This window comes from Urocitellus parryii, chromosome 5, assembly GCF_045843805.1.
Source record: "Urocitellus parryii isolate mUroPar1 chromosome 5, mUroPar1.hap1, whole genome shotgun sequence".
Lineage (NCBI taxonomy): Eukaryota > Metazoa > Chordata > Mammalia > Rodentia > Sciuridae > Urocitellus > Urocitellus parryii.
The window spans coordinates 178,920,413-178,933,144 of NC_135535.1; the positions used below are offsets into that span (position 1 = coordinate 178,920,413).

Sequence of the window (12,732 nt, forward strand, 5' to 3'; positions counted from 1 at the left end):
TATAGAAGGAGACCTATTGTACCTCAATAATGTATCTGGAGATATAGTTTAATCAAATATATTTTAGATTTCTTAATTTATAAAACCTGGGTCAACACCTCAAAACCCCACTACTCCATTCCACCAATGGGAATGTGTCACAGGGAGAGTGCATGGACACTGAAGTAGTGCTCCTGATCATGTACAAAGAACAAATCTACCAACACCCGTGGTGATACTGTGTGAGATGTAACTGATCCCCAAAGCCTGTCTTGAGGCCTGAAACACATATAAAAGGGAATTTCTTTTACCTGATGAGAAAGGTATGAAGTAGTCACTTTTCTTAAATTTGCCATGCTCATCCAGAAAATGGTGAGGGTCGAACATCTCTGGGTGAGGGAATTCTTTGTTGTCATAGAGCACTGATGTCAGTGATATCCATATGGCTGTGCCCTGGAAATAGCAAACAAAGACACATCATTTTAAAATTTTCTGGAGCTGAAAGATATAATGGAAATCACTGAGCTCAATATTCTTGTCTATAGAAACCTTGTCCAAGAAGAACAGTGACATTTTCAAAGAGAGAGAGAGAGAAGAAGGAGGAGGAAGAGGAGGAGGAGGAAGAGGAGGAGGAGGAAGAGGAGGAGGAGGAAGAGGAGGAGGAGGAAGAGGAGGAGGAGGAGGAGGGAGGGGGAGGGAGGGAGAAAATGTAACAAACGGGCTTTAGTTGAGGATAATGACAGTGAACTTGCTAAAGTCCTCTCAATATCTTTTAAAATATTTTGTACTTGGGTTTTTGGTGCCTAAACTTCTGAATCTATTCTCCTTATCATCAAGCTAGGACACTGGTGTCTGTCACCACCTGCTGCTCTACTTTATCACATCAGTATTCACACAACTCACATGTGTATTGTCTTAATCAAAGTCTTCATCTGCACATGAAATGTCCAGAACTCTCTTCATAGGACTTTGCCAAAACCCATCTGAGGTAGCTAACAAAGACCTCTTCTGGAATGACTACAAGTCCAATAACAAACAGAACACTGTCAAATGTTCATTACTACCGTGCAGTCCATTTGTTTTAATCTAAAAATGCATAGGGATTATTTATTACAGTTAAGTCAACTCCAAAAACAAATGGGATATAAAATTAGGAATATCATCATTTTTATAATAATTCAAGTCTGGATATATTAGTTCAGGCAAGGATATTAATCAAAACTAGAAGAGTTAGGTTGTGGGGAACTGCTCTGAATGACCATGCCTTCCAGTCCTGAAACATGAGGCTCTGACCAATCACTACATTTTGTGGTGACTTATATGTTGTCCCAGCTCGGCTAGCAAGGTGGCTTTTCAGGTGTAGGTGTTACCTGTGGGGTTGAGGTACACTCACCAATTCCTTTGTAATCCTACCCCTTGCCTCATTTGAATGACTTCTTCCTAATTAAAGAGTTCAGCACATGCTCCTCTCTCTTTTTCCACGGACCCCTAAGGTCAGAGGAGCTGTCACAGGACCCAAAGAAAAAGTTATTTCTCTGTCTTTGTGTGATTATTTTGTGCAGCCCAGTTCACCCAGAGTGACCTTGAGTGTTTAGTAGTGAGATGCAACATTAGGTGAGTGATTTTGTAAGTAGGATATTCTCATGGTCTTAAAGGATCAAGAGAAAGATGTTTATCATTTACTTATAAGAGCAGAAGCTCTGCAATGGAGAGATCTGTTGGATACCACCTTCTTTCCTGAGGAAAGTAGTATAAGCTATATTGAGTAAGTGACATGATGTGTTCCCACTTCACCATGTGATTCAGTGAGACTTTCATTGGAACTTATGTAGTTTTATTTCCAAATTCATGATGAGAATCTAATCTCTGGCAAACAACCACATAAAACCAGCCTGAGGAATGTTCTCCTGTATTCCTCCGGTAAGGTGAACACGATGAAAGGAAACAAACAAGTGCCGCAAAGGGAACTACCCCTGATTACAAGAGAGTAAATGGAAAACATAATTACATTACATGTCCATTCTTTAACTGAATTGTAGAAAGAAAAACTAGAAAGAATATTTGAAAATTATTGGGATAATTTAAATATAGGCTATATATTAAATAATATTATTGTATAAATAATATCTTCCAAGTATGGATGCAATCAATGACTTATGGAGGAGAAAAATTACTGTTTTAGGAAAATTATTGAAGTATTAAGGTGTAAATAGATAGTTTAGTAGGTAGATGTTAGAATAGAAATATGCATGTTGAATTTTTTAGATTTATTTTTTTAAATATAATGGTGGAGAAAACTCAGTACTGCAAGATTTCCTAATAAATATTAATCACTGAATTTTAAAAAATTATTTCTTAGAATATTTTTGAACATGTAGTAAAAGGCAAAATTTCTTTAAGATACAAAAGTGGATATATTTTCAGCAAATGTTACTCAAACACATAGACATTCATAAAGAAAAAAACATGATTAGTACTCCAACATGCATATAAAGTAAAGGGAAAACTTTGGTCTTTCATCTAAATGTAAGAGCTAAAACCAAAAAATCTGCAAAAATAAGAGTAAATCTTTGAGAGCTTGTTTTTGCAAACTCTCTTCCATTAGGACACAGATTCACAAAATTGATTCATATTACTGCAGAAAGTTCTGCTTAAATGGATGTCTTATAATAGGTTTTGGAAAACAGTGTTCACTAATGCAGCCTGCCATATGTTTTGTTATAGACAGTGAAAAAGAAAATTTTTGAAATGTATAATTTGTGTGAATTTAATATTTGTTTCCATAACTTTGAACATGGCCATGACTGTTGGTTTGTAGATTGTTTGTAACTGCTTCCATGCTGTGACTGCAGAGTTCAGAAGTGGCATCAGGATTCTCATGTCCTGCAGAGTCTGAAATGTTGACCATTAAGCCAGTATAGAAAAAAAAATTGTCAACTCCTGTCTTACACCATTGTCTCCACTGATATCAGTGATTTCAGTCTATAGCAGAAGAAAACAAGTAGCTAATTTTTAAAAGGGATAGAAACCTACACAGAGTTGCATCATTGATACCAGATTGTTCCATGCTGATGGGCATGTATGGATCCATCCTTCGGGGTTCTGTAGACCCAAAAGAGAGCAGTCTTTTATTATATTCCACTAAGCAGTGGGCTGAATGGGTATAAACTCCCTCAAGCAGCTTCCCAAAGTGATGTAATAGACCAGGGAGACCAGCAATCCCTACCCAATTCTTCAGTCTATTTCTCATTTGTTATTTACAGGGAAATAAGCAACCTACACTAATTTTATCTTCTGACCCCAATATCAACCAATAAACATCTTTTTTTTTTTTGGTGGTGGTGGTGGTAGTGGGAATTGAACCCAGGGGCATTTAACAACTGAGCCACATCCCCAGCCCTTTAATTTTTTTTTTTTTTTTGAGACTGGGTCTCACTGAATTGCATAGGATCTTGCTAAGTTTCTGGGGTTGGCCTTGAACTTTCAATCTTCGAGTCCCAGCCTCCCCCATCACTGGGATTACAGGTTTGAGCCACCACACCTGGCACCAATAAACATCTTATCCTGATTGTGTCTTTTGCTGGAAACAGTGAAATCAGGTCCAAATCCTTATACTTAATCTCTCACCACTAGAGTAAGTCCCATAATCTTCGGCTAAGGTCACCAATTCAGTCTTTTCCACAGGATAACATTAGTCATAGCAACATAACGGATCTCACTGCATTTTTTCCCATGCAAACACCATTTTTAACTGTATTCTTTTAAAATTTAATTAGGATATATTCTTCCACAAGTAAAAAAAGAAAAGGAAAGACAAGAAAAAGAGTAACTTGTAACATAGCATGTACAATGTCTGGAAAAACGTAGAAAGCATGTATGGGAAAGCATGATAAAGTTGTGAAGACAAAATTTGGTCTCACATTTTAGATGTGGGGGTTGGGGATGTTGCTCATGGGTGGAGTACTTGCCTAGCATGTATGGTATTATTTCCAGCATGGAAAATAAAGATTCCAGATAGAGGAGACTCTCAGAGAGGGCAGTAATGGCTACAGTCGATTCGGACTATGCTCATATGCTGTTCAGTAAGGAATCAGGGCAGGAAGGGTTCCATCATTCTGACTGCTTATGGGAGAGGAATAAATCCTTCAAGGAGAACATAAACACCACTTGAAATTCTGCATGGTTCCCTATATAATAACTGGTACTTAACCAAAAGTTATTTGGCATCTCAAACACAAAGAGGCCACAAGAAGGAAGAAACAGATCCATTTTGGGGAACATTTCTCATACAATTTTATGCAGCCAGCATTAGTTTGATATCTGAAATCTGAGAAGAAACATTTTCAAAAGAAAAATTATGGATCATAAGAGAATAAAGTAAATAAAGTCATAAATATGTAACAGGTCAAATATAACTCTGGGTTTATACTTCATATTTGTATATTTACTGACAATAGTGTAGTCGATACACACAACCAAACCCAAGATGCAGGAAAACAAATTCATAGAATTATACAAACATTCATAACCAACACTGATTTAAAATTAAGAGGGTAAAATTCTATAATTTGAAAAAGAACATCTCCCAAAACCTAATTAAATGTCATTTTCAGCAATGGGATATTAAAACTTTGCCCATTCCTAAAGATCAGATGAAAAAAGAATGCCTGTTGCCATTAATTCTGTTTACTGTTATCCAGAAACCCTACCAAGTGCAATTAGGTAATGAAGAGAAATTAAGAATATAAAAATTGGGAAACAAGAAATAAATCAAATCAACTCAGATAAGAGCGTAATAAACACCAAAATTACAAATGAATTTACAAGCCATTGGTTATTACTGGTAAATTTTTCAAGGTTACTAGATATAATGACATCATAATGATAACATCAAACACATTTCTATACCAGGTAGAAAGAAAAGGCAAAATCATTTTAAAAACACATTACATCAACAAAAAATATTCATTTGACAGGAAAAACCTATCAAAATATTTATAAGCCACTGCCCTAAAAGTAAAATATGACTGAGAAAATTAAACAAAGCAAAAATACAAGGGGAACATAACCATATTCATTCATGAATTATCCAAGATATCAGTTCTTTCCCAATTTATCTATAGGCTTACTGCTATCATGATAAAAACTGTCTCTTGGGAAATTGACAATCTGAATTTCCAACTCTTGTTTGGGTATGTAAACATTTAATAATATAAAAAACCAATGTTAAAGAAATTGAATTTTTTGAAAGACTCACACTGTCAGATACTGACACCATTTAGAAAGCTGTATACTCCAACTGGAAATAGCACATAGTCAGTCTATTAAGCAGACAAAAGTAAGATTTTTGCACTTTTTCATCTTGTGCGTTAGAGATTTGCACTCAGTTCTGAGAATTTGGAAACATGGAGAGCACTGAGATGTAGCACAAAAGGAAAAAGCTTACCTTGGGAATGAGGTAGTTTCTGAATTTAACATCACAGGTCACTGAATGGGGTATACCAATGGGACTGAGATTAATGTATCTCTGGATCTCATGTAACACAGCGTTTGTGTAGGGCATGTGGCTCTTGTCCTGCATGCAGGGACTGTTGTGTTTGCCAATCACACGCTGGATTTCTTCCTGGAGTTTAGCTAGTAAAACATAAATAAGAAATGAGTGGTTGGGGCAGAAAGAAAATATTTGTAAGAAATGGAGTACTATGTGGATCAAGATGAAGGTGTCCCAACAGCATTATGAATATAAATATGACCAGAGTGGAATGTATACATAGATAGTTGTGCTGATAGAGATACAAACCACTCTCTCATAAGCTGGATTTTAAAATACACTGGACCAGACTTATCAATTAGCATCCTATACAACGTGTAAAAATAGAGGTAATTAAAAAGTAATGGCAAATACATCAAGAATTTATAGTACTGGCTGAAAGAAAAATCACAAATATTGAATTTATATGAAAGTAATTTGTGATGCTTAATATAAATTTCAACAGAGCAATAGATGCGTGTGTAGTTTATGGGTGTGTGAGCAATTTGCAATGGTGCTCCCATCCTACTCCCAAATCCTGACCATAGCCACTGAGCAGTTCATCAGCTTGTTCTGAAATTGATATTCACAACTCTAAAAATGATTCTCTGTTTCTCATTTATCTATTATTGGGCAATGGTTAATAATTTTCTGGAATGGGTATATATACACATCAAGGTAAAGATACACACATAACCCCCGCCACACACACACACACACACACACACACACACACACACACACACACAATTGCCCATACTCCCTTTAGCAGCATAAACCAGTATTTATTGTTTATATCATTATGGTGTTACCTACATACTGTTCTGTGGTATAAAAACTATGATTATTTTACATTGTTGGTACTTTTTTGATCTTTACCCTTTTTCTCTATACCATTTTTGGGTTAGAATTATTCAAGTTGCTCAGGTAGAGATGATTCGTGCTCCAGGAATAATCTCCCAGTTTGGAGAAACCTCAGACTATCAGTCACATCTCTTTGTTCTTGGTTTCTCCTCTCAAACCCACATCGTCCACCTGGTCCATGCTGAAGGGTGCTTCCTAGGCCTGGTACCCCACAGCCTCCCTGATGCTCTCATTCTTCTCCGGGAGCCCTTCCCCATTCCTGGAACCCGTGCTTTCCCCTGACATGGTTTCAGTTATTTGAATGAAGCACATTCTCTGGTAATTTTCTAAGGAAAAAAAATAAAGGTATCCAAGTCTGAAATACACTTTTTCTATTAAATAACAAGATATTAGATACTCCCGAGAACTCTGGTGTGCTCTTCTGGTCCTGCACATATGGCATAGCAGATTTCTCTGAAATTCCCTGACCCTCTATCTTGGGTGGATGCTTTTATTTCATTCACTGTGAAGGAAGCTCAGAGAGAATTTTTTTAAAAATAAAATGACTGAATATGGAGGTCTTTTTCCCACAGTTCTTCCTTCTCTGGAGGGTACATTTTACTTTCTGGAAGCAGGAAGGAGAAAAAGAGTTTAGATTCTCCAGAGTCAGTGAAGGACCAAACCTCCCTTTGTCAGCATCACACACAAATCTTTCTGTGTCACTATGTAAGGTCCTTCAGCTAATGGATTTTTAGGCTCCATTTGTCTCAAAAGACTTTCTGTTTCTGAGAGAAAAAAAAAAATCAGCCACCTGATAAGGGGAGGTCTGGAAGGATCTTAGGCAGGACAGCTTCTTCTTCAACCTCATTCTCCCCCTTCATTGGCATCTGTGTTTTCCCACACAAGCTTCCATATGGGGATTGTAAGAACAGACCTTGCTTTTCTTTTTGTAAGTAAAATCTTCGAATAGTTCTATTACAAAATCATCCCTCCTGTAGAGCTAATCACCATTCTGCATCTATCTCTGTGTTCCAGAAATTTGGTGAGGTCTGCTGACTGCTCCTTCTTCTCCCCTCCACCCACTTTAAAGGGCTTGCCTTTTCACTGTCATCTGTCTTCACTTCTCTCACTCCTCCTCTGGATTACAACTGGTGGCACGGGAGACAAACAGTGAAGCTTGCTTCTCTAAGTTAACAAACAAGGGAGGGCCAAGCAGCACCTTCCCAACATCTAAGTTCACTTGCTCATCATCTGTGTTCATACCTGTGACCTGTGGGTACTTCAGCAGGAGCAGGAGAGCATATTTCAGTGTTACGCTTGTTGTCTCTGAACTAGCAATCCACAAATCAAATGCAGTGATGACCAAGTTTTCATAAGTAAACGCCAACTCTTGATTGTCCTTTTCCTAGGAATGATTGGATATCCATCAAATGCTAGCAGATGCAATTATAGTGAATATAAAATAATTCAGAATGTTTTAAAGCTGGCTAGCACAGATGCTGGGAAGGGTAGTATAACAAGAAAGTAATGTCTGGTGTGGTAGAGACTAAACTACTTGATCTAAACTTCACTTCCTACACCCGGTTTTGTGTTTGCCTAACATTGCCATTCATGAGACTCTGCAGTTAGTTATGTAGCATGTGTCTTTCCCAAAATGACAGAAACAGAAGGCCGTGTATGTCTTTCCTTCTATTTTCTTCTTCTTAAAAAAGAGAGATGAAAGTGAAGGTATGCTCTCACCTTGGGACACCAGGGTTTTATCATAAAAGTAAAATCCTTTATCCTAGATATGGAGTAAAGAATGGAAGGCCCTTGATATCCTGAAGCTCCAATATTACTCTGATCAACCATGACTTTCCTTGCATTTGAGGTAAATAAACCTCTATTTCTTGAGAAAATTATTAACTACATTTTTAAAAATTTTTATTAAGAGAAAAGGTGAAGGTGAACTACCCCATGATAAATGTTAAGCCTGATCAGAAGTTTGCAATTCTTCTCCTCTGTGAAAATTGACATTAATTGACATGGAGCCAATAGTGCCCCAAATTTCCAAAGAGTTGAAATTGTGAAAGAGCAAACATTGCAGCAATTTTTAAAGTATTTTTTTAGTTGTTGATGGGCCTTTATTTTATTTATTTGTAGGTGGTGCTGAGACTCAAACCCAGTGCCTCAGAAGTGCTAGGCAAGTCCACTACCACTGAGGCACAACCCCAGCCCCACATTGCAGCAATTTTAAGTAGTTATTTTAAGGAAAAGGAAATGGGTTCACCAAGACAGGATGAGCCAGCACTATCGTAATCCAGAGGCGAGGCAACAGAAACTATGGTCTAAGGAATAAAACAGGAATAAATAGAAATGTATAAAATGAAAAGACATAACTCAGGAAGACAAGAAGTTGAGACTATAACTATCCAAATACGATAAACCAAAGAGTAGGGGTGATGAGATGCCACAGAGAAAGTTTACGATTGAAAACACATGAAATTGAGTTGACAATGTAGGTGTTTAAATATTGCACACAGGATATCATTAATTTAGTATTATGTTATTTGTTAATTCCAGGGCAAGCATGGTACATTCATAACCTTCACATTACCTGTGTTATGCCTGACATTTTGTAATCAACACTGTCGAACTAAGGTAATCCTTCTCAACACATATCCTGGCTAAGGGAAGACAGTATTTGCCTTGGAAATACTAAGTTCATGTTGTTTTTTTGACCTTGTCGAATTAGTTATTTAAGTAAGTCTTAAAAGTAAAATTACTCTAAAGCACTGCATTATTAAGTCAATATTAATATTTTCATCTTCTGAAGTGAATTTGCAGATTTACTTGCAACAGGCCAATAGTCTATCATTATTAATCAGGATGATGTAATCTATATTGAAAGAAACTAAAGAAAAAATAAATGGGCACATGTTCCATGCCAGAGATTAAAATGTTAATATTGCTAAGGTGTCATTACTCTAGTGATGACACAAACATGGTCACAAATGGGAATTGGTACTTCTACCAAAGTAACTGTCATCCTCTTTTAATACACTTAAAGAAAGTTTTGGGGGGATGGTGGAAATGCAAAGACCTGCAGCATCAAATAAGTGCATGAAAAATTATACTAGATTTGTATCTCATAGAAGCTGACACTCTCTACACCCAGTACCGGGGCAGACAATTTGGAGAAAATGTATACGTATTATGTTGCTATGCAGCTTGCTTGCCCCTAACTGAAAATAGAAATACATTCATTCAAAAATTGGTGCTGAATCTTTAGGTTACTGATGGCCTAGCACAGTGCCTGGCCATTACTTCAATCCTTTTGGCTCAAGTCACTATTTTAGTGGCATTAAATAAGAAATTTAAATAAACAGATTAACTTTGTTTCTTTTGTCTTCTTATTGGTACCAGCAACTTAAAGATTTCTCTATCAGTCTAATTTACCTTTCTCAGATACAATTGAAAAGTCATGTGGTCACACTTGACATGAAATGTAGACTTTGCAAAAATTACTTGGAAAAATCACCAAGTAAATGACTTACTGCAGCCTTCATCATGTAACAATAGTAATTGCTGGACAGGAAGAAAGGTCTTATTTCCTGAGTTAACTGACTGATTATAGTGTGTAATTTATCAACAATAAATTACACACTATAAAATGAAAAAAATATGGCTTATTAATAATTTAAGAATGAATTTGGTGGTAACCACCCATGCACATGTTGGACTCACTAGAAAATATTTTTATGTCAAATATCTCACATATCCTTATAGAACTTAAGAAAACCATGTACAAAGAAGTAAAAAAAAAGAGAGAGAATATATGTATGAAAGGCTCAGAATATCAACGAAAAGAAACTAATGATAAAAGGGAAATGATAGACATTCTGGAACTAAAAATGCAATAGGCAAAAAATTTATCAGACATGTTCAACTGCAGATTTGAAGAAGTGGAAAAATCAGTAGGAAATATGAAGACAAGACAACATAAATTACGTAGTTTGAAGAAAGAAAGAAGAGGAAACAATAATGAATAGAACCAGACCAGTGGAATTCCACCCACTGCAGCATATTTCAAATTATGGGAAACCCATACTGAGAAGACAGAGAAAAGAGACAGAAAACATTAAAAGACATAATGACCACCATCTTTCAAACTTAAAGAAAGTGATGCATCTATACAGGCAGGAAGCCCAATAAACTCCACAAAGGATATAAAAGCAAAGAGATTAGTTCTGAGGCATATTTATTTAAATTGTTGAAAACCAAAAGCAAAGAACATTGAAGTCAGCAAGAGAAGTGAGTCATCATATCCCAATAATCTTCAATAAATGTAAAATGTGTGTTTTTTTTTTTCAGAAAACATTGAAGTCCAATCAACCTTGGACTAGGAAGATAAGAGCAGGCTAAATGAAGACATGAAAAAACAAAAAAGAGCTGAACAATCACTGTAACTAAATATCCCTTCTCAGAAACTGTAAACAAACTTATTAGCCCAACTGACCAAGAACAAAAAAAGAGAAGACACCAATGACTAAACGCAGAAATGATACCTGGGATTTAACTACTGATTTTGCAGAAATAAAAAAGGTGAAGTGAGATTACCATAAAATACTGTGCAACAACAACTGAGAAAATCTGGATACATGGAAAAGCACCAGGAAACACAAATTACCAAAGTTGATTCAAGGTCAAGATAGAAAAAGTGACAATCGCAAGAAGTAAAGATATTGAATTCACAATCAAGAACATCTATTAAGAAAGATGTGGGACCATATGAGTATACTGGTGAATTCTATCAGTCTACTCTTTCTCATTACACACAACTATTGATATGATCCAACCTATCTGAGATTCACTCTTCTGTCCATCACTGCAAATATTTTAAGATCTATTTCATTATGAAGAACATGCAGGTAGTCCATCTAAGATAAGCTATTCATTCCCAAGCTCCCAAACACCATGTGCAGGATGAGCTCTATCTTCATGTAATGACATGCTGTTTTATGTTTTGTTTTTGGTACCAGGATTGAACTTAGGGGCACTTGACCACTGAGCCGCATCCCCAGTTCTATTTTGTATTTTATTTAGAGAAAGGGTCTCACTGATTGCTTAGTGCCTCATTTTTGCTGAGGCTGGCTTTGAATTCCTGATCCTCTTCCCTCAGCCTCCAGATTATAGGCATGCACCTCCGTGCGCAGCCATATTTTGTGCATTCTAACTTGGCTGGGTATTATTGTGTCTCTATAGCTATGTTCATACTTTGATTTCTGCATTTGCTATTGGTATCCTCTCTTCTTGTTATTGAGTCAGTCTAACAGATGTTCTATGGGTTAACTCTTGAAAGAATTATGTTTGCAGTCAATTTATCCTTGGCTAAATTATTTTTATCTAAATAATATGTTCAAGAAATTCAATTTAGCCACATGGTGGTACATGCCTGTAATCCTAATGACTCAGGAGGATTACAAATTCAAAGCTAACAACTTAGGCCCTAAGCAACTTAGAGAAACTCTGTCTCAAAAACAAAACAAACAAGCAACAGCAACAAAAAACAACAACAACAAAAAACTGGGATATGGCTCAGTGGTTAAGCATCCCTGGGTACAGAGAGAGAGAGAGAGAGAGAGAGAGAGAGAGAGAGAGAGAGAGAGAGAAAGAGAGAAATTTTATGTTTTCCATGATACCTCATGGAGATTCATGCATATCTATGAAAAAACTACTTGTTAATCATATTGTCCTGAACTTTTCAGCATCCCTGGAAAATACACAACTGTTTAAAGACCCACAACATGCTCAAGCAATGAAACAACTGAGCTGAGGTTCACACTTTACCTTCTCCATTTTTATCAGGAAATAATCAATGAAGTCTCGAGGATTGTTAACATCAAGTGATTCTTCATGTTCTTTTACTTTCTCCAAAAGATAATTTTGCATATATTTTACATTTTTAAAAAGAATGTTGTGACTCCCTGGAAGATAATCGATGAGAGCCGGAAAAGTATTGTAGATCTGTAAGAGAAAACAACAACATACTTAAAAACAATAGTGAAGGAACATGCAAGCACCATGTAACAAGCCCTGGTAAGAAATAAAAATTATGTCTATTTATTTATTTATTTATTTATTTTGGCTTTTGCCAAGAATTGGTGCCCCATCTGCTGAGGTTGCTCCAACTTTCTACACTCAAATCCTGGGTAGCAGCTGCAGATGCTTCCTATCTTAAGATTCCAGGGTCTAGTAGTGGTGGTGGAAGCCAGAGTAGAGCAGCAGAGCTGGGTCTCATCGTCCAAAGCTAGTTTGGCACCTGGCATATTCCACCCAAACACCACCCACCACCTTGTTCACACTCTAGGTTCTCTGCCCTCCTCTGTGGAGTTGGAGGC

The 12,732-nt window shown here is 36.6% G+C and overlaps 1 protein-coding gene across 1 annotated transcript in view; it reads right to left on the minus strand.

The window, feature by feature from the left end:
- LOC113176871 (cytochrome P450 2C9-like) overlaps window positions 1-12,732 on the minus strand; it is a 35,579-nt gene that overhangs the window by 1,828 nt on the left and 21,019 nt on the right. The window contains exons 5-8 of the mRNA XM_026381423.2: window positions 12,182-12,358; window positions 7,616-7,757; window positions 5,426-5,613; window positions 291-432 (exon numbers count right to left, since the gene is read on the minus strand). Of these exons, the coding sequence (XP_026237208.1) occupies window positions 291-432; window positions 5,426-5,613; window positions 7,616-7,757; window positions 12,182-12,358 (649 nt within the window). The remainder of the gene's footprint in view (window positions 1-290; window positions 433-5,425; window positions 5,614-7,615; window positions 7,758-12,181; window positions 12,359-12,732) is intronic.